The sequence below is a fragment of the Phyllostomus discolor genome, chromosome 5 (assembly GCF_004126475.2).
Source record: "Phyllostomus discolor isolate MPI-MPIP mPhyDis1 chromosome 5, mPhyDis1.pri.v3, whole genome shotgun sequence".
NCBI classification, from domain to species: Eukaryota; Metazoa; Chordata; class Mammalia; order Chiroptera; family Phyllostomidae; genus Phyllostomus; species Phyllostomus discolor.
Window position 1 is genome coordinate 126,947,811 of NC_040907.2, and position 22,393 is coordinate 126,970,203.

At 50.3% G+C, this 22,393-nt stretch overlaps 1 protein-coding gene across 3 annotated transcripts in view; it reads right to left on the reverse strand.

Annotated features, from left to right (window-relative positions):
* The window catches only part of TSPAN15 (tetraspanin 15), a 52,775-nt gene that overhangs the window by 12,453 nt on the left and 17,929 nt on the right, over window positions 1–22,393 (reverse strand). For 2 of the 3 annotated variants that reach the window (XM_036026862.1, XM_028512813.2), the window contains 2 exons: window positions 11,729–11,914; window positions 10,437–10,511 (listed from right to left, as the gene is read on the reverse strand). In XM_036026862.1, coding sequence (XP_035882755.1) covers window positions 10,437–10,511; window positions 11,729–11,914 — 261 coding nt within the window. The remainder of the gene's footprint in view (window positions 1–10,436; window positions 10,512–11,728; window positions 11,915–22,393) is intronic. The other variant, XM_036026863.1, reaches the window with a different exon arrangement.

The following is a 22,393-nucleotide window of genomic DNA, read 5'->3' on the forward strand; positions in this document are numbered from 1 at the left end:
CGGCTCTGGGGCCGGATGACCGTGGGGGAGGCGCCTGCGGGGACATGAGGACAACATGGTCCTGGGTTCCGGGACCGGTCCTGCCACTGTTGGCCCGGTCCCAGCTCTTCCCCTCTCTGGGCCTCAGTTTCCCACCTGTGAACTGACCCTGCAGGCCTATCTTTAAGACACGTTCCAGCTCTAAGGATCGAAGACCCGGCTGAGAGGGGCTGTCAAGCTTTCTGATCAAGAACAGTCCACGCAGCCACCCAGGCCTCAGGCACGTCATTTAATGTCGGCACCTCCATTTTCTTCCCTGAAAAACGGGGAGGCAACCCTCGGTCTGGCCCTGGACCCCTCATGCACACCCTATAGCCCAGAGAAGCTACGTGACTTGTCCAATCAGCTGCTGGTCACTGGCAGATCGACGCTGGAATCAAGATGTCAAACTCCCAGCCTGATAGACTTTAAAAAGCCAAGATAAGAACCCAAGGTTCAGTTTGGGGCCACCTCCCCAACCATCTCCAGTATCAGAGAGGGAAGCACAAAGCACACAGCAGCCAATCCTCCGACACACTGCTCAAAGCCAAGGTAACAAAGGGACTGGCTTGGGAAAGCCTCTCGGGGGCCAGAAGGAAAACCCTGTGCTGACAACACACAGCCGCCCCGGAGCAGACCTGGGAGCTGGGGAGGACTGGACGGCTGCCTCAGGAGGCCTGGGCCCGGCCCTCTCCCACACGAGAGCCTCTGCACTCAGAAGCCCGCAGCCCTGCTTCTGTCTGAGTGCAGGGGCTGGCTGGAACAGCTGCTTGCTGTCCGCACAGCCTGGGTTTTTCCAACGGTGGGTGCCTGGTCCTCTGGGTGAAGAAGGGACAGACCAGCCAGCTGAGACATGGTTGGGGTGTCTAAGAAACAGGACACCAGGGTGGGGCCAGTCTGCCACCCATGGTGGGGCAGGGGATGAGCTCACAGCATTGAACAGCACCCTGCAGGGGCCCTGGGCTGAGCAGAGGCACAAGAGGGCAATGTCAAGGTCAGGGACTTGTCTAAGGCTACATGCCTCAGGCTGTTAGCTGGTTTCCTTCTACTCTCAAGGCACTGCAGACACAGTCCTGGTCCACCACATACTTCTGCACCTGCCCCAGCCCACTGGCCACCTCCCCAGCTCTCCACTGGGTCATGTGCCGGAGATGGAGGTGGGGGCCTGAGGGTAGCAGGCCGGGGCAGGGTCAGCGGAGGGGATGCCCACAGGCCTGATGGGGAAAGGCTGTCCCTCCCTCTTTGGTGAGCAGCCCTGTGCTCTCTCCTCAAACCTGCTCAGTCTCTGAGCACTTTCCAAAGCTGCTGGCTCCGAAAGAGGCCTCTGTGAAAATCGGGACTTCCATCTGGTAAACCAAGCTGGGGCCCTGCGGGGCAGAAAGGCCCCACTGGAGGCCTCCCGAAATGGGCAGGAAACACAGATGGTCCCAGGCCTCCTGGGTGGCAGCTGCCCCATTCCCATCAGGGACCTCCCTGTGTCATGCTGGCTCTTTCATGTGTGCACTGCCTTGGGCACCGTGTGTGTGTGTGTGTGTGTGTGTGTGTGTGTACCAGGAGGTGTGTAGGGCATTTAGGTGGTCCCTATGTTGTGATGGGGTTGGGGGATGGGACAGAAATTACAGTGAGGCCAGAGAGCTGCACAGTTCATCAGTAACCGTGAAGAGTTCTGCCGGGTCCAGCTATGTCCCGAGGGGCTGGGGCAGCCACTCAGAGGATACGCCTTGCAGAGCACGGCAGGGAAGAAAGAACTCTGGCTTCCTCTGCTGCTCCCGGAGGACACACACACACCCAGTGCCACCCCCACCCTGCTCTAAACCAGGTCCCACCGGCAGGGGCAGCTCCAACAAGGACTAGAAAACCACCTTTCACTGAAGGCTGGCCTGGCCTTGAGGCCTCGTGGCCCAGGCTAAATTAAGTGAAGAGTAAGCAAACATCAAAGGACATGGGGTTTTCAGAGCACATTGTTTAAGCCACCAACCAGATTCAAGCTGTCTAGTCCTTTCTTTTAAATCTACTTTTAAAGATATCCAAAGCCTCCGCATCGCCCCTCTCAGCAGAGATGCTTAGAGTGTTTTTAAATAAATGAGAAATTGAAAGGGGTGAGGGGCATGTGGCAGCTACTCCCCCAGGATAGGAGGCTGGAGGAGCAGGCAGAGGAGGGAGGAAGGGAAGGGGCAGCAGCTGGAGCCTCCCCCAGGCCTCTGGGGATGGAGGTGTCCTAGTTTCCTGCCTTCCTGGAGGTGGCCGGGTTCCATATCAGCTTCTAAGATCCAAGGCTAGGGAGGCCGGGCTGCTGGCAGCCCAGCTGGAGCCAGTGCCAACCTGGTTCCCGTGACATGAAGCCAGCATCTCTGGGCCTCCCTCAGTTCCCCTAGAAGGTGAGGACTCGTCTTCTTGCCCCCAGGCCCCAGCCTCTGCTCCAGCCCTGAGACAGGCCCACTCTGACCACCAATGGCCAAAGAGAACCCACGAAGCAAGAAGAAAAAGGAGAGGAAAGCTGCAAGGTTCTTTGGAATATTTGCCATTTCCATCCTCAGATCTGGCTGAGGTCACAGATTTAATCCCCATGGTGGGGGAGGTTATGTCTAAGTTTTCCATGTATTTGGGGCTCCAGTTCTCACCCCCAAACAGCTATCCACTATGGGGCGCACCAGCTGTGGGAGTCTGATTGGGTCAGTGCAGAACTTTCTCTCCTTGGCTCTAGGTAGAAGGATATACATGTTCAGGTGTTCAGCTAAGTGGATCACGGTGCTCTCTCCTTTCTCCCTGCCATTGACCTCAATGTCAGGCCCAGAGCCAGCCAGTGCCAATGCCATAAAGAAATCCCACAGGCTGTGCACTGCCCGCCATTTCCCTGGCCTCTGGGTATGAGCACGGCACCCTTGGATCAAGCCAGGAAAGAGGCCTCTCCTCCCCATACCCTGGTGGTAGGGGGTGGAGGCCTGGGATTGGGGCACAGATATACGGGGTATAGCCCAGCACCCTCTGGGTGCCCCTGCTCAGCTCTGCCCGACTGGGAACACACAGGTAGGAGCAGCCCTCCACCAGCGTCCTTAACACACCCAGAACAAGCTGGGGTGATGGCAGGTCAAGAGGGGCGAGACAGACCAGTCGGGGAGGTCACCCAGCTCTCCTCCCCCAGCTGAGGTCAAGATGCTGCACTCCTGCTTCTGATGCCCAGGCCCCAGGGCCACCTGCTCCCCCCATGCATGGCCGTGGGCCCCGCACAAGCAGAGGGGCCACTTCAGTTTGACCGTCAAGTCATAACTGACACTAGAAACCTCGTCTGGGTCAAGGGTGGTTGGAGAGTTTCTGCCTCGCCCTTGGGAGCCTGTTTATCTTTTGCATCCTGGGGTCATGGTCTATGTGTCTTCCTGAGAACTTAATGTGAGTCATTAGCTTAACAATCTGCCCTCATTTGTCACCATGAGTGGATTCTCAGAGTTAATAGCTAACCTGCAGGCCTGGATTTGTTACAGTGTGGCTCAGAGAAACCTGTCTTCTCCTCTTGGTAAGAAAAAAACGGAACCGGGAAGTCACCTCGCCCCGGCAGCTGACCTAGACTGCTCCTCACCTTTTTCTCCTCCTCACCCTGCCCCTTCCCGCCACCGTCAGCAACCGGCCTGTCCTTCCCTGGCCTCACCACTGGCTCATCTCATCCTGTTTCATAGAATCACACTGCATTACAGTGGGAAGGAACATTGTTTTTCCTTACATGATATTTTCCCCTTGATTATGACAAAAGAAAAAGAAACCTTGGAAGCTAGGGAAAAAACATGAGAAAATAACAATCCCCTTAGTCCCATCTCTTAGAGGAAATAAGAGTTTGTATGCTCATACTTCTATTTCCTGCCAGAGTTTTCAGGACTATTTTTTTATTGTGGAAATCTTGCTGTGCTTACTGTTTTGTATCTCACTTTTCAATTGTTTGGAATACGTACCACAGGGATGTGATAGCAGAGCCCACCAGGAGCCCTGCACAGCTGAGACCCAGGATGGAGAGGGTCCTCCCTGGGTGACCCACGGAGACCCTCCCCTGGCAGGGCCCCGGGAGGGGCCAGCCCATCAAGGGGAAGGAACACACTGCACCCCGTGGTTCCCTCGGGGTCGGGGATAACTGGTAACTCACACCCCCGGCCCCAGTTCCACAGCACCCCCCTGTGTGAGGACTAAACGGCCCCTGTAGGACCCTCCTTGGCTTGGCTCCCTCACTGAGGAGGAGCGGCGTCACAGCCCCTGCGGCCTATATGGCACCAGAAAATGGCAAATAAAACTGCCTTTGTGAAAGCGCGCTGGAAACCAGACTACTGTTCACTTAGGGGATTATTTATTAAAACCATGATGCCACGGACCATGGCCTGGACCTGGGCGGCAGCCAGGAAAGCACTCACCCGCAATCTCTGGAAAGCCGGAGGCCGGCCGGGGGCCCTGCTGGCTGCCCAGAAAAGCATCCCAATGGGCAGATGGAACAAACAACTCTCCCCCCAACACGGCCAAACACACACCAATGCCCTGGCTCTGCCCGCTCAGAGCAGACGGTCCGAGAAGTGGAAAAGGGAGGAGCACGTAGCAAGACCAGATTGAGAAGACAACCAACGGGGCAAATAAGGAGTCAAAACGGACCACGGTGCCGAATCTCCTACCATGTTAACGCTTTTATTATCTTCACTTCGAGTACAGATGACTTCCAACCTACGTCTCCCAGGAATGCAGATCGAGACGAGGGTCAAGATTTTGTCGAAGAGAATCTAACACGGGTTTGGGAGACTGACTTTTAGAGAGACACTTTCAGAAATTAGGAGAGACCAACTGGTTTTAAAATAATTTTTTAAATTACTCCTGGCTGGCGTAGCTCAGTGGATTGAGCGTGGGCTGGGAACCAAAGTGTCCCAGGTTCGATTCCCAGCCAGGGTACATTCCTGGGTTGCAGGCCATAACCCCCAGCAACTGCACATTGATGTTTCTCTCTCTCTCATTCTCTCTCTCTCTCTCTCCCCCCTCCTTCTCTCCCTAAAAATAAATTAAAAAGATCTTAAAAAAAAATAATAATAATTTTTTAAATTACTTTAAAAATTAAAAAATTTTCTTGCCCCCCCAAAAAAAAATATCAAAAGGGAAATAAAAAAATATCTGGAGACAAAAGCAAATGGAAACACAGCATACCAAAACTTAAAACAGTTCTAAGAAGGAAGTACATAGTAATAATATTTATAGTGATTCTTTCTACATTAAGGAAAGAAGATCTCAGATAAGCAATCTAACTTTATACCTTGAAGAACCAGAAAAATAAAGTAAGCCAAAGTTAGTAAAAGGAAGAAAATAACAAAGATCAGAGTGGAAATAAATGAAATAGAGACTAGAAAGACAATAAAAAGGATCCATAAAATTATTCAGAGTTGGTTTTTTGAAAGAGATCAACAAAATTGACAAACCTTTAGCTAAACTCTGAAAAAAGAGATTCAAATAAGTAAAATCAGAAATGAAAGAGGTGTTACAAAAAAAAAATGTTACAGCTGATATCACAGAAATAAAAAGGGTCATGAGAGACCATTATGAACACTTATATACCGACAAACTGGATAACCTAGAAGAAATGGATAAAGTGCTAGAAACATACAACCAACCAAGACTGAATCATGAAGAAACAGAAAATCCAAACAGACCAATAATGAGTGAAGAACTTGAACTGGGAATTAAAAGTCTCCCAATAAAGAAAAGTCCAGGACAAGACAGCTTCACTAGCAAACCCTATCAAGCATCTGAAGAATTAATTAATATCAATCCTTCTCAAATTTTTCCCGAATATTGAGAAGGGAACAGAGAAGAAGAGAAGGGAACACTTCCAAACTCATTTATGAGGTCAGCATTACACTGATACCAAAACCAATAAGGACACCACAGGAGAAAAAATCACAGGCTAATACCCCTGAAGAACACAGATGCAAAAACCCTCAGCAATATATGAGCAAACCAAAGCCAACAACATGAAAGAACCATGCACCGTGATTAAGTGGGATTTACCCTTAGGATGCAAGGACACTCCAACATCTGCGAATCGGTCAACATGATATGATACCACATTAACAGAATGAAAGATAAAAATCAGATTATCCTCTCAACAAATGTAGAAAAAGCATTTAACAAAATTCAACATTCTTTCCAGATAAAAACTCTCAACAATTTAGGTATGGAGAGAATGTACCTCAATATAATAAAGGCTGTGTATGGCAAGTCCACAGTTAACATCATACTCAAAAGTGAAAAGCTAAAATCTTTTCCTCCAAGATCAGCAAGAGACACAATGCCCACTCTCACCACTTCTATTCAACACAGTACTGGAAGTCGTAGCCAAAGCAAGAAAATTAGGCAATAAGAGAAACAAAAGCATCCAAATTAGAAAGAAAGAAGTAAATTGTCTGTTTGCAGATGACATGATGTCATATATAGAAAATCTTCAAGACTCCAGCAAAAAAAAAAAAAAAGGTGTTAGAACTAATAGACAAATTCAGTAAAGTTGTAGAATACAAAAATACAACATACAAAAATCAAATGCATTTCTATAAACTAACAATGAACTATCCAAAAACAGAAATTAAGAAAACAAGAATAGGCCTGGCTGGTGTGGCTCAGTGGATTAAGTGTCAGCCTGTAAATCAAAGGGTTGCTGGTTCAATTCCCAGTCAGGGCACATGCCTGGGTTGCAGCCCTAGAGCACATGAAAGGCAACCACACGTTGATGTTTCTCTCCCTCTCTTTCTCCCTCCCTTCCCCTCTCTCTAAAAATAAATAAAATCTTTTTAAAAAAAGAAAACAATAACATTTTAGCTAAAAATTGCATCAAAACAATAAAATACTTAGGGATAAATTTAAACAAGGACATGAAAGACTTGTAGACTGAAAACTCTAAAACACTGGAAGAAATTGAGGACAATACACATAATTGGAAAGATATCTCTTGTTCATGGATTGAAAGAAACAATATTTTTAAGTGACCTACAGATTCAATGCGATCCCTATAAATTCCAATGGCATTTTCCACAGAAATAGAAAAAAAATCCTAAAATTTGTATAGAACCACAACATACCCCAAATAGCTGTAGCAATGTTGAGTAAGAAAAGGGAAGCTGGAGGCATCACACTTCCTGGCTTCCAACTATATTACAAAGCTATATTTATCAAAACAGAATATATTGTTATAAAACCAGACGCATAAATCAATGCAACATGATAGAGAACCTAGAAACAAACCTACACCTATATAGTCAACTAATTTTCAACAAAGACACCAAGGATACACAACAGGGAAAAAATCGTCTTTTCAATAACTGGTGTTGAGAAAAGTGTATCCATATGCAAAAGAATGAAACTAGACCCTTATCTTACACCATACGCAAAAATCAACTCAAAATGGGTAACAGACTTAAACCTCAGACCTGGAATCATAAAACCTCTGCAAGAAAACCTAGGGAGTAAGTTTCTTGACCTTGGTCTTGGTAATGATGTTTTTGATCTAACACCAAAAGCACAGATAACAAAAGTGAAAATAAACAAGTGAGACCACATCAAACTAAAAGGTTTTTACACAGCAAAGGAAATGATCAAAAAAATTAAAAAGGCAACCTACAGAATAGGAGAAAATATTTACAAATCATATATCTGATAAGGGGTTAATATCCAATATACATTTTTTAAAAGCCTTAGAATTCAACAGCAAGAGAAAAATCTGATTAAACAATTGGCAGGAGACTTGAATAGATGCTTTTCCAAAGAAGACACACAAATGGGCAACGGGTACATGGAAAGATGTTGAACATCACTAATCATCAGGAAAACGCACATCAAAACCACAACAAGCTGTCATTTCACATGAATGTCTATTCGGAAAAAGACAAGAGAGAACAAATGCTGGTGAGGAGAAAAGGGAACCATTGTACTCTGTTGGTGGGAATGTAAATTGGTGTAAGCATTACGGAAACAGTGCAAAGTTTCCTCAAAAACTACCCACTCCTGGGTATATGGCCAAAGGCAATGAACTCCCTGTCCGAAAGAGCTATCTGCCACGGAGACAACTCCCGTGCTCACTGCAGCACTGTCCCAGCAGCCAAGACATGGAAACAACCTCGGTGTCGTCAACAGATGAACATGAAAAAGAAAAATACAGGGTTTACATTGGATTGTGTATGATATATAGCATATATCATAACATACCATAGCATAATATAGTATATTCAGCCACAAAAAAGAAGGAAATCCTGCCATACCTGAAAACATGGATGAATCTGGAGGACATTATACTGATTGAAATAAGCCAAGCAAAGACAAGTAGTATGGTATCACTTGTATGTGAGAAGAAGAATAAGAAGGAAAGGGAGAAGAGATGAGGAAGGGGAAGCAGGAGGAGGACGGGGAGGGGAGGAGAAGAAGATGAAGATGAAGATGAAGATGGAGAAAGTGAAGAAAGAGAAGGAAGTCGAACCGGTGGAACCACAGAGTAGAGAAGTGATTGGCGGGGCAGGGGCTGGTAGAAATGGGGCGCTATTGGTCAAAGCTCCCCACTCAGGTAGAAACATTCAGTTACGAGATGAATGAGTCCTGAGGCCCTGGCGTACGGCATGGTGACTGGAGTTAACAATACTGTGTTATAGACACTGTGTTACAGACATAGGATTTGCTGAGAGGGTCGACTTTAAGCATTCTCACACACAAAAAAGTTAACTATGTGAGGTGATGGGTGTGCTAACTGACTGGTAATCATTTCACAAGTATACATATATAAAATCATCAAATGTAGAGTTTAAATATATTAGCATTTTACTTGTCAATTGTACCCCAGTAATGCTGGGGGGTGGGAGAAATGGACAAAAAAAAGGACTAAAAAAGAGACTGAGCTGCCTCTGACTTGCTGTGTGCTCTTGGGAGGGTTCCCTAACCTCTCTGTGCCTTACTGACTTCATTGATGTAATGAGAATCTCCTCTCCCCTCTCCTGGGCCTCATGAAACAGGAAGACCTGGACTCCAGGGGTGCAGACAGACCTATGCTTAAGGCCCACACATCGGAGACCCAGGCAGAACAGGTTGTTCCCTGTTCCCATCTGGGCCAGAATACCGGCTGCACCCATGAAGAGTTTGGCAAGAGTCAGTCACTGGCTCGTTTAAAGAGTCTGCACAACCCGGTGCCTGGGAAGCTGGGTCTGGGAAGGCGACTGCTGCCTTGGGCTCAACTTCTGACAATAGTCTGGCCTCAGCCCTGATGCACCCACCCAACGGTGATGCCCGGGGGATGCCAGGAACCAAGCGGTCTGGGCAGTGAGGGGTAGAGGCAGGGGAGTGGACAGAGCGAGCTAAGCTCCCATAAACAGGCCCTGCTCCTCCAGCCCTGCCTCCATTGTCAAAGCCGGAGGAAGACAAAGGAATTTATGGGAGAAATGGCAGATCTCTGAGCTGGCAGGCAGCCCTGCTCAGCCACTAGTTTCCTGTGGGGAGTTGGGCAAGTCCCTTCTCTTCTTCAGGCTTCGGGACAAAAGCATGAACATGTATTGAGGGTCCAGTAGGGGCCAGGACCATGCCAGGTTCTTCACATGCATTCCCTCATCAAGTCCTCGCCCCAAACTCCACGAGCCAGGAACCTGGGGGCTTGCAATACATTAAGTGTTTGCCCGAGGTCACACAGCAGTATGAGGCTACCTGGCCTGCCATGGAAGGACTGGGAGGCCGGGAGGCCTGGGAACCCTTCCAGCTCACAGGGGCCCTGGTTCTGCAAACCCTTGCAGCGGGTTTGACACCACAAGGGCCTCCAGCCTTCCTCTTGCCCTCGGCCTTATGTCCCAGCACAGGAAAGTCCTACTGACACTGCCTCCAAAACATACTCCAAATCCCTGGTCTCCCCACACGCCGCCTCGCAGTGAGTAAAATGTAAATCAGATCACATCACTTCCCCGTATAATTCTGCAACAGCTTCCCATTGCCATCAGAGACAATTCCCAGGTCCTAGACCACGGGCCCTGAGAACCCAGGTTATCTGCACTTGCCAGCACTCCAACTCCACCTTCCATCCCTCCCCAACACTCACGCCCTTCAGCCAGGTGGTGTCCACACTGGTCCACACACCTGCCAACTTCCTTTCTGCCTCAGTGGTTCCCCCTGCCCAGACCTCTGCCCGCTCTGAGCCTTGCCTGGAAGGCTCCTTTCCATCATCCCATTATCAGCCTCCCCGTCTGATCCCCAGGCACTGTCCCACCACCCTGTCCTGTTTTCTTGTTCCCTGGTTTCCTTTTCCAGAGCCCATCTCCCCAGCAAAACAATTGCTCCACGAAGAATTGTATACCCTGCTCTCTGCACACGCCCAGTTTTATAGCCCAGGGCACACACACACTGTGTGCTCAGCATAGTCAGGGCTGATAAATGCACCACGGGCCCACCTGGTTCCGGAAGATCAAGGCCACCACGCCGCCAGTGAGCTCGATTATGAGGCAAATCCCAAGGATGTACATAAACTGAAAAACAAAATTCAGAGATTCACCTAGAGGGGCAGAGGTCAAGGACAATCAGGAGAATCATCTGTTGGAGCTCTTACTGCTCCCGGGCCTGTCGCCCCTTCCTCCCGTGAGGACACAGGATGTGAACAGACATTCTGGGGCAAAGCCCATCTTTGGAGCTGATGGTCAGGAAGAATGACTCAGCTGTCCAAGCCAGACTGTTGTTGAGGATTGTCCCAAGGCTCCTCAGCAGGATGTAGGTGGAAAAACACACCCGCTGTCCCAGCCCCCACAAAGAGAGCTGGTCCTCGCTCCGGCTGCCCCAGAGGGGACAGGCCTGGCTTAATGGGCAGGGTAGGGCAGCATTTCCAGCTGTGCCGGCAGAGCCCCTGAGAAGCGGCTTCCCAGACCCCCAGAGTGGGTGAGGGACAGATGTCTGAGGTGTAGAGGATGCGAACCCCGTCCCTGCCCCAGGCATCCCCCAAACCGATACCAGCAAGGTTCAGCCTCAGGCAGCCCTGAGGCCCTGCTTAGAGGGGATTTTAGGGACTTCCCGATGGAGGAAGACAAAGAAGTCAATCACACATGTGGGTGCAGGGCAAAAGCATCTGCCTACTGGTACCCACCCCGCTTCTGGGAGCCACCCTTTACCCCACAGTAAGGGAGGCAGGTGGGGCTGACCCCACCCCTGACCCCAGGGCGGGCCCTTCAGAGTCCTGGGACTTTGGCCAGAGTCACCAGGACAGGTTCCCTGGGATCAAGAGCCACAAGGACTCCTTTGGCCTGAGGCTGCTGACAACCACGGCACAGAGAAAGTGAGGACAATGGCAGGCACCCAGCTGGGAGCCGGAGAGAGCGCCCGAGGGCTCTGTCTACAGCCCTGGACCCGGTGCAGGTTTGCTGGTTTTATGAGCTGAGAACTCACCACCAACTTTTTTTGGTTTTGCTTGCTCTTATTTGAGTGTGGTTACTCCCAATTCTAACTGAAAGTGTAGACCAATGCAAGGTTTAAGCAAGTAAGTAAGGAGGGTATTCAAATCAGCCTTTCTATGTGGAAGTGGAGGTGGCCCGGGCTCTAGGGCCAGCGTGGACAGACAGGCTCGTCCAGGACGCCCTCCAGGCGAGCGGGCTTGAGGCCAGGGCTGAAAAAACTGAGCTGCCTGAAGACCGTGGGACAGTCTCGGTCTCCCCACCCCCTTCGGGGGCCCGCTGAGGGGTGCGTGGGGCCGACTCACCGCTTGAAGAAGGCACAGGTTGTCACGAAGGGAGGCCACCACGCCGATGAAGGAGACGATGAACATGATGACTCCGAGGAGGATGAGGATGATGGCTGGGGCCAGAAAGGCACTTTCGAGGGTTTTGTATTTCTGCCGCTCGACCTCCGCATAGATCCCCACAGACAGGACCAGGGTCCCGATCAGCTGCAGCCAGAAAGCAGGGATTGAGAGACAAGAAGGACTGGAGGACACTTGCTTTTCCTCCGAAGAGTTTGTTTGAGGGCTGTTGCACCTGCCATGGCAGGGAGGGGCCTGCCCCAGCTGACCGTACAGGGAGGGAACATGTTAGGGGCTGAATTACATTCCCCTAAAATTCCTACGCTGGAGTCCTAACCCCAGTGCCCCAGCTTGTGACTGTATTAGGAGACAGGGCCTTTAAAGAGGTGATTCGGTTCAAATGAAGTCATGTGGGTGGGCTTTAACCCACCAGGACTGTTATCCTTATAAGAGGAGGAGATTAGGACACAGACACACCCAATGGGAAGAGCACGGGATGACACAGGGAGAAGGCAGCCACCTACACCCCAAAGACACAGGCCTCAGCAGAAACCAACTCTGCCAACGTCCTCACCTTAGACTTCCAGCCTTCGGTGCTGTGACAAAGAGTTTCTGCTGTGTAAGCCACCCAGTCTGTGGCACTTTGTTACAGCAGCCCTAGCAAACTAACACAGATCCTATTTGGAAATTCAGAGAAAAGTACTAGTGAGTCAGGGGAAATGGCCTGCAGAAGGTCAGGGAACCTGGGCCTTTGCACAGACTGTTCCTGCGGCCTGGAACGCTCTCCCTCCCGAAACCCACACGGCCCACTCCCTCACCTCCTGCCTATCCTTGCGCAATAAGGTGGCCTCTCAGGGCCACCTTATTAAAAAAGAACCCTGCCTTCCGAAACTCCTGATGCCATTTCCCTGCTTTATTTCTCTCCCTTAGCACTTACCAGCATTTAACATACAACCTTTTTCCTATTATTTTTTCATTGTTTGTCTTCCCCACAAGAATATGAGCTCCACCCCAGGGGGATGTTTTCAGCCATCTCGGGCACCCCCAGCACCCAGTGCGGCCCTGACACTGAGGAAGTACAGTCAGCGTTTGCAGTCCATGTCCATGGAACAGATGCGAGCTGGGCTTCCCAACGAGATCGCCCTGGGCTTCAGGTCCATGCTACCTACCTGGTCTCCTGCCTGGCCAAGGATTCTGACTTCTTGGGCCACACATTCCGAAGACAGGGGCAAATAATTAGAGACACTGGACGTCTCCACTGAGCAGAAGGCAATATGGGAGTGAAAGCCACGGTGCTGTCAGCTACGGTCCCAGTAAAAGATGTGAGTGATGTACAGGCAAGGTGTACAGGCAAGGTGTTGGCTCAGGGGGTGGACCCTGAGCACTGATGCCCTTGAATCTGCCCTAGCCCTGAGCTGGCTAGAGTACACCCTCCAGGTAGATGCCCTTGACTTCCTTCTAAAAAGTGCCAGGACTGTCCCGGGTAAAGGGAAGCACCTGCTTCCCTTAAGGCTTAAGCTTTGACAAATGGCAAGGATATGAGAAGTCTAACAGACCAAGCTACTCAGAAATACCAGAGAACGGGATTATCAGGAAGCCATGGCCCAGCCCTCAGGCCCAGCAGTTTGCTGTAGTTCACTGCTAAGCACCCTTCCCTTGGTTTGTAAAATTATCCAGGATGATGAGGATCCACCCCCCTCCCAGGCTGAAAGGAAAGTCTTTCCAATAGCCACAGGCCAGGAGGTACTGAAGGCATTGACAAACTCGGAGATAAGCCACTTACTAACAAGTTGTCCATACCAGGAAAACTGTGAGTAAAATGATGTCATCAAATTTGCCCACATGGGTAAATTTTGCAATTTATAAGGCAGGACACACACACACACACAGAGCCCTGCACAGGACAATGGAGAGCACAGGACATAGAAGCTACTTTTGATAGAGAAAGAATAAGCAGAGGCTCGTCAGTTCATGCTCCACAACCCAGAACATGGCAAAATTGTTGTTCAAGGTCCATTTAAACTCGGGGGTCCTCTGAGAGCAAGGGCAAGCAGCTTTAAAAAGCCAAATCCCCTCTTCTGAACTACCACCCTTACGAGGAATCATTCACCCAAGCCTAACCCTGAACCAGACACAGAGCCTAGACATCCCTCCACCTCCAGGCTGAGGACTGTGGTTGAAGAAGAACCCCACGGAGAAGTGAGGTCTTCGCGGCTGGGCAGGGAGCGATTGAACTATGCGAGGACGAGGTGAACTTCAGGTGAACGGAAATGGGGTTTCATTTTCCATCTTGATGAAAGTGATGCTGTCACGCAACCAACAGCAGAACATCTTAATACTTTCAGAATTGATTCATATACTTTTGAGAGGTCTGTATTTCCTGTTGTGTAAAAACAAAACAAAACAAAACACATTCTCGGCAGGTGGCTGTGGCCCTGGCCTGTCTCCCTCCCTGATCCCCCAGCCCCCATGCTTTTGAGGTAAGGTGTCCTGCTTTGGAAACCATCTCCAAAATACGAGAGCAGTCACTGGCCCCAACTCTGGGCAGAACTGACCCCAGCCCTCTCCATAAATGCAGTCAGTGGCTTCTTCTGTTTTTACAAGCTCCCCAGAGCCCCGGGGCCCACTCCAGAACAGCCTTGCTGGCAGGAAACAAAACTTCCTCGGATCCCCCTCCTGTTGCAAAGCACCGCATTTCCCTCACTAAGCAGCCTTGCCACATTTCCAGCTGTGGGAAAGTGATCACGGCAAATGCAAACCCAAGCCTCCTGACTTCCCCGCCACTGTATACGCAGCCATCACAGGCCATTTCTCCCGGTCCACCCAAAGGTGCTGCTACTCCAGCCCGCTCAGAGGCCTGGCAGGCAATGCCCAAAGTGGCTCCCCACACCGCTCAGGCTGATTTGGGCTCTTTGTTCAAATGGTTGAGGGACAGTGGGCGCAGGGAGAGGGCAACATAACACTTCCCAGAAACTTCAAGATTTCCAAATGATATTTACATCTCTGATGACATCCGTTTATGTTTCCATCTGAATATAAAATGAACTGTCAATGCCAGTGTGCAATCACATCCATTCTTCTCTGCTAATTATAGCCTTTCACCAGGCGGCCAGCCACTTCAGCTCCTGCGCAGGAAGCAAATAGACTATTTGTCAAGCAGGGCAGCTTCAGCTAAACAGGGCTGGGGCAGGGGGCCCGCAGCCATGCCCATTTGGGGCCAAAGCAGAAAAGAACATGCTGCTGGTGACCTACGGGCCAGGACCAAAGCCTCAGGCTTTGCAAGACACATGGTGTCTTAAACAGGCTGCAGAGAAGCCCTGCAGCCCAGCGTGAAAGGGGCCTGGAAGTCCCCCCTGAGCCCTGCAGCCAGGGACCCACCTTCTTCCTCTGCAGGGAGAGGCCCGGCTCCATGCAGCTGCTGGGAAGCAGGAGGCCCTGTGAGGCATTCCAGCACCTGTGCCTCCTCCTTCAGGAAGCATCTGGTACTGGTCCCCTCCACAGACTGGCTCACCCCCAGCTGGGGCAAGTCTGCACTTAGAGGGGACCTGAATGGGCCCTTCTCACTACAAAAGGCACAAATCAGGCACCTGCTTTGTTCCAGGCCCTGACAAGGGGTTGCAGGACTAGACGTGGGGTAAGACTGGGGGAGGGGAGATTGAGAGAGGCTAGAAATGACCTCTGCGGTCCTATGGATGAAATTCAGGGGGTCTTGCGACTGGGTATGGAAAAAAGGTCACACCTTCACCTCTAAGTTAACCTCTAAGTGAAATGTTCCTGGCACAAAGAAGGTGAAGAAACCCCTGTCTACAGGAAGCAAGCCGCAATCCCGACTCTTGAGCGGGACAGAGGACTTGGGGAATTTGAACAAAAGTGAGGGAAGACAGGAATTGTCCGAAATCAGGATGGGCTTCCCGGGGAGCCAATGTTTCCTGGAAGGCCCCAAGAACTGCTTCATTCATTCCAGAGCCATCTCATGGGGCACTCCAGGCTCCAGGCCTTTGCTGGGCCCAAACAAAGCTCCTTTCTGAGTTTCCAGCGTGAAGAGATAGATGTGGGGAGTAGCTAAATTCCAAGGCCTGAGGGAGATTTTAAATAAGATGGGGCTAGCAGCATTCCTGCACCCAGCCGGAAAACCCTGGGCTTCACACCCATCAGCCTTCTGCCCGAGGTCAAGCCTGCCCGGCTCTGGGCAGAGCCGCCTGCAGACTGCCTCCTACTCAGTCCACTCTTGCCAGCTTCTCTTCTGCCCAGATCGGGGCTGGAAGGAGCAGTAGAGGCAAGATAGGAGACAGGAGTTGGGATTCTGAGCCTCCATTTATTAGCTCAGTGACCTTGGCCATGTCACTGCCCCTCTTTGAGTCTCATTTCTCACCTGTAGTACAGTAAAGCCCGGTGCCACTGAGAGAATGACTGCGCTCTGCCAGCATCCCGCAGAGTGCTCAACTTGCATCATCTCCCTTAACTTCACACCCCCTCACACACCCCAGAAATGACGAGTCCCACTTTGTAGGCCAGGCTCAGTGAGTGACACGGATCACAGGACAGGTAGAGTCATCAGGATTCACAGCAAAAACCTGACCATCTGTCCTGCCACTAAGGCCTGCAGACCAGCCTTTTGCAAAGACCTGGGAGAGAACTGCCCTGAAATGTCTTTGCAAAATATAATGGTGCCAACGGAATACTCTGTGATGTTGCTCACATTCAATACGGTAGCCACTAGCCACGCGTGACTAACAAGCTACTGAAATGCAGCTTATGTGCCTGAGAAACTAAACTTTTAATTTTATTTCATTTTAATTAATTTAAACCTGACCACATGTAGCTAGCGGCCGTGGCATTGGACAGCGCGGATCTCAGGCATCTCGCATTGGGCACCGCCCCTGACCACTCTCACATTGTTACTTTCTGAAAGTAGAGACCACGCTTAACAAAAAATCCTGTGCCCTAGTCATCCTGCCACTAGCTAGAGATGGCTCGATTAATATGCACTGACTTCATTCAGGAGAAAACAACCTCTTCTCCCACTCCCCCCACCCCATGCCCCAGAGCTCAGTCCCTGTAGCCCCACCCTCCTGCCCCTAAAGCAGGACAGACCAGATCCAGAAGGCGCTGACAGTGCCCCCAACCCAAACTGATACAAGGGACACTGTCTCCCTGGAGAGCGCCAGGCCCGCCTCCAGGACTACAGGGCAGTATTCTAGGCTTTGGGGGCCCTGGAGCCCAGCGCCATCAACTTGGCCCCTGTCCTAACTCCAGGCAGCCTGAGCTTGAGGGGTGGGGCTTCTTTCAATCCCAAATAAAGCCAGCCCTTGAGAAAGCTGCAGAGGCTGCCTCCTACTGCCAACAAAGAATCCACTCACTGGTCTTTGTCATTGGTACTTTGCTGTCAAATCTTGCTTGACCCTGACTTCTTTTTGAAAACTGGAGATCAAGTGCAGAGAACTCGGTTCATTGCCATCCTTGATCCATGACCTTCCCGGAGACAGCCTGCTTTGCTTTGCAGTGTAACAAGCACCATTCATCAACCAGTCCTCCTGTCCTCCTGTCACCCCACTGCTGTGACCCCGCTGTCACACACTAAGGTGCCATATGTGCCCCAATCGGTTTCCGTCTCCCTGCTTCTTCCACTGGTCAGTCTACCCCTAAATAAGCTTCCGTGACTAGAACTTTAAAACACATCTTGGCATCTAGTAGGCCAAGTCCCTCTTTCCTGTCTTTTTTGGAAGTGTCCTGGGTATCTTGGGGCTTGACTCTGCCTTATACATTGTAGAATCATCTTATCAAGTTCCATGAAAAAACCTGCTGGGGTTTGACTACAGCCGCGTGGAATCCACAGATCCCTTAGGACAGAACTGAAGCAGGTCTTCTGCCCATGAGCACAGTTTATTCCTTATTTGCTTATGTCTTCTTTATTAGGATTTCGCTAATAAAAGTGCTCTCTCCACTTCCCTGAAGCTTTGCCATGGCTGCCTAGGCAGAGCTGGGGAGAGACTTCAGGAAGTATTTCCCAGGCCTGCCTGAGCAGGCCCTCCAGCCAGGTCTGGGGGTGGAAGACACAGCCTTTAGAAAACAAATCTAAGATGTGAAGTGGACACACCAGTCTGTTTTGCTCCCCTCCTGCACCAATGGTGACAGAAACTTGATTGAAAAGACTCCCACATACTGTCTGTTCTCAATATGGTGAAGCTTCTGAGAGGTCTATGTTGTCGCTTTCTCTCTCACCCTAGACGATCTTCCACATTCCTATGGCGAAATAAAAAATAAAGACTCCCACACACACAGCACATTCCAGGCTGTGAAAGACCAAAGCTGGGAGCTTTGCGTGCCCCAGCCATTCAACCCGGCCAGGGCGAAGTGGCCTTTCTAACTGAGAACAATACACACATGAAGACCTAGAAGGGAGAGCTGCCCAAGCCTGGACTCTCCTTGGGAAGTTTGGGGCAGGCAGGTGGGAAGTGGTGTAACAAATAACTGATAAGGATATTCTGCAACGAGAGGCAAAGCAGTCGAGTCCTGCTGGGAAACCAGAGAAGGCCCATTTGAGCTGAGCCTTGAATGACGCACAGAGTTAGACTTCGCGCCACCAGACCCTCCACTGGCACAGGGATGGACCCAATACATCTATGTCGCAGAAATGAATCTGAGACATGACATTGCTTCACACACACGTCAGCCCACAGAAGGAATTCTGGTGACCCCATCCCACAGCAGGGCCTTCCAAGGTTTAAGGATGAGAATGACTCACAGTTACTCTGAAAACCAAGGAAACAGCCAAGAGAAAATGAGGAGTCAAGAGCAAATCACCTTTACCCAACACACTCCTCTCCCTGGCTTTCTTTCCTCTCCCTCGCTGGGCCTTTCTCTTTCTGAATCAAGAGTCAGAACCTGCCTCCCAGGGCTGTGTTCTCCTGGCATCAGGGTGGTTATCTTCCCAGATCTCAGCCCTAAGTAGGCCCCGGGCCCACCCTCAAGCCAGGCTGATGCATTAGCCAGAGGCCAATCGGAACAGAAGTCAGTGCTCCCCATGTGGACATTCGGCTCTGGCAGTGGGGACTTCCTGCTCAGGCCACTGAACAGACAGCACCCCAGGCCCAGGGTTGCTGCTGTAGCTGAGAGGCTAGGAATGGTGAATGCAGACCCGGGCCCTAGGATATGGGCTTGAGGACCCTAGAGATGATGAGCTATGCAAGGCCGGGTGGAGCTGCTTCCTGCTGGGTACACTCAGGTGTACACTCTGAGCCAAACCTCTATCTAAAAAGAGCTCCACTGCTCACAGCTGCAAGCTATTGGTAAGAATGGGTAAGATGGCCCAGGTACCCCATTTTTCCACACCCTTTAAAAAGAACACAGGCTCACAGAGGTGACAAGGAGCTTTGTCCTAGACAATGGCTTCCAGTTCCAGCCCCAGCAGCCTTTCCGAGCCCGTGCCTGTCCACCAGGAACTGAGCCAAGCATCTCCCAGTCTTCCCCTGGCCTGGGGTCCTTCCCAGAAATAGTGTGGGAGTTTCCCCATGGGACTGAAAGTGAGGACAAAAGGAATTTCAGGGAAGGGAGAAGGAAGAGGGGTCCCCCATGATCTTACTTCTCCCTGCCCCTCAGGGCTGCTGAGAGGAGAAGCCATAATAAAGCAGGGAGCCACCAAAAGGCAGCAGGCAGTGAAGGACGGGGCACCAGGGAAGGGAAGGAAGAGATGAAGGAACTTCCAGCAGGAGCTCCAGGAGGCAGTGAGGCCGCACAGCCAAGGATGCCATCTCCCAGGGAACACCTGCCCGAGTTGGGCACATATAAACTAAGGGTAGTCTCTATACAATTTTGGCAATAATAGGGCTTACTCTCTCATGCCACTTGCTTTTTAATGTTAGATCTACTTTTATATTCAAGAAAAAAAGAATCAAATATACACACACAGGCACACATATCCATCCATCCTTCGGTTTACTCCCTCCCCTTCACACAAAATCCCACATTTGAACGAAGCCCTTTCTCTGCCCCTAAACTAGGGCTGGAAGGCAGAGGAGGCCATCAGATTGCACATGTCAGTGCCTGGCATGAACAGGCCTTAAAGAATGCACACTGACCCAGTCCAAGGACTCATAACCCCACAGAGGTCAAAGGGCAAAGAAGAAAGGAGGCAGCATCATACATGGGAAGGAGCACTGAGCGACTGTGACGGGGGTGGGGGCAGGCGGATGGGAGCCCTGGACTTCTATCCCAGCTCTGTCACCAGCTCCCATTCAACTTCAGCAAGTCACTTTCCCTTTCTGAGCCTCAGTTTCTCCACTCCAGAAAGGAGGGGGCTGGCCAGGACAACACTTAGAGTCCCTTCACTGCTCCAGGAGTCCAGAAAACTCATGCCTGCCCAGCTCTTCCTAGATCCCCGGCCATCAGCAGAGCGTGCGTGACCCAGTACTTTCCCCTCCCCGGAGTTCTCCATGCTCTCCTACCTAGTCCAGGGATGCCGCACTTCTGCACGTGAAAGGCCCTCCGGGCACAGAGGCTCTCCCAGCCCAGCCTCAATGGAGGCACACACCTTCAGCATTGACTCCCACAGCAGCCATGGAAAGGAGACCAACGGTTTTTTGGGAATAATAGAGCCAAAAGGGGCTAACAATCATTCTCCAAAGCTCAGCTCAAAGTCTTCCTCCCCCAGGAGGTCTTCCTGGATCACCCCAGCTACTGGGATTTCTCTCCACTTCTGATCACCTATGAAATTGACAAAGGACAGCCCTCGCTGATACTGATGTTTATACTATTAATTATGCCCATTCGACAGATAATTCCAGGTATTTGTTAACCTGCTGCATGCAGGGCATGGATGGCAGAACCCAGCAACACACATACCATCTTTGACCTACACAGTTTCGCAGGCTGCACACACTACGCAAACGTTTTAGTCCCATAAATACCCAGGAAGTTCGGTGGCTCAGCTCCCAGACCACACTGTCCTGACAGAAGCCATGTGGAAAGTGGTCGGGGCCCATGCCAGTCCACAGCCGCCTAACGAACCACGATGCCCGAGACAAGATGTCAAGCAAAAGTTCCTGCCACTGAGCTGGCATTCGATTAATGTTACTTCTCCTTCCCAGTAAGGATGTAGTACTGATGTAATACTCAAATCAGATGCCACAAACCATTTCTCCTTTAGAGGCACTTTGGTCCAAGGATAATTCAGGGAAAGGGGAGTCCCTATTCTAAATTCCAAGGCAGCACTCACTGATTCAACATATGTTTATTAAGTGCCTGTCATGTGCCAGGCACGGGAGTGGAAAGATAAGACCTAGTTCCAGCCCCCGAGGAGCTCTGTCTGCCAAGAACACCTACACACCAGCAAATGCAGCAGAAATGGGGAACGCTGGGGTTGAGGTAACCAAGTGCGCAGAGAGGAGGAGCTGCTAACCCACGGCAAGACCAGTGAGATGGAGGAGGTGATGCTTAAACTGAGAACACTTAATGCATGTAATGAACGAGCAACATTTCCGAAGTGGACAAGGGTTTTAGGTGCCCGTGAAGGTGCTTCAGGGACAGCAGGTCAGCGTACCTGGAGCCAAAGACAATAGATGGGGCTGGGGAGGGGTCAGGGAAGCTCACAGAAGCCAGACCACCAGGGCCTGGTCTCTTGGGTTAAGTCAAAAAATTTATTTAGCCATTTAAGATCCTTTTACTGAGAGATTGAGTCCATTGTACTCAAAGTTTTTGGTCTTAGGACTCCTTTGGATTCTTTTTAAGGTTTTATTTATTTATTTTTGGAGAGAGGTGAAGGGAGGGAGAAACAGAGGGAGAGAAACATCAATGTGTGAGAGAAACACTGATTGGTTACCCCCAACTGAGAACGGGTACCTGGCCCACAATCCAGGCACATCCTCTGACCCTTGACCAGGAATGGAATCAGCGACCTTTGGTTTGCGGGACGATGCCCCACCCACTGAGACACAGGAAGCAGGGCTCCTTTGGACTCTTAAAAAATTTTGAGGACCCCAGAACTTTTGTTTTTATGTATTATATGTATCAATTACTGTATTTATTATGTAAGAAATTAAAACAGACATTTTAAATATTTAATTCATTTAGAAATAACAATAGGTTTGCATGTTGATATAAATAGCATAATTTTTTATTTAAAAAATGCTAAAAAACACTAAGATTAGCATGGGCTTTACATTTTTGCAAATGTCCATGTCTGGCCAACGAGCAGGCGGCTGGATGCTCACAGGCACTCCTCAGCCAGTATGCGACCCGTCACCGTCACAGGCCGCTGAAATACTCCACGCACACCCCTGAGAGAATGAGTGGGAAAGGCAGCTAGCATCTCAGTGTCACTGTGAAGATGGTTTTGACTTCCCAGACCCCCGCCCACCCACCCACCCAAGGATTCCTGGAGCGCACTTTGGGAGCAGCTGTTTTAGGAGGGGGCTGGGGAGAGCTACAGCGGCAAACCAAACACAAGAGTCCCGGCTTTGGTGGAACTCATTCTAGCTGGGGAGAGACAAACAAGAAAAACACACAGTATGTCATGGTCAGAAGTGCTATAAAGAAACAAAACAAAACAAAACAGGAAAGTGCACCAGGGAGGCTGGGGGAGGAGGCTGGCGTTTCGAATCACAAAGACCTTGGAACACACCCATGTGT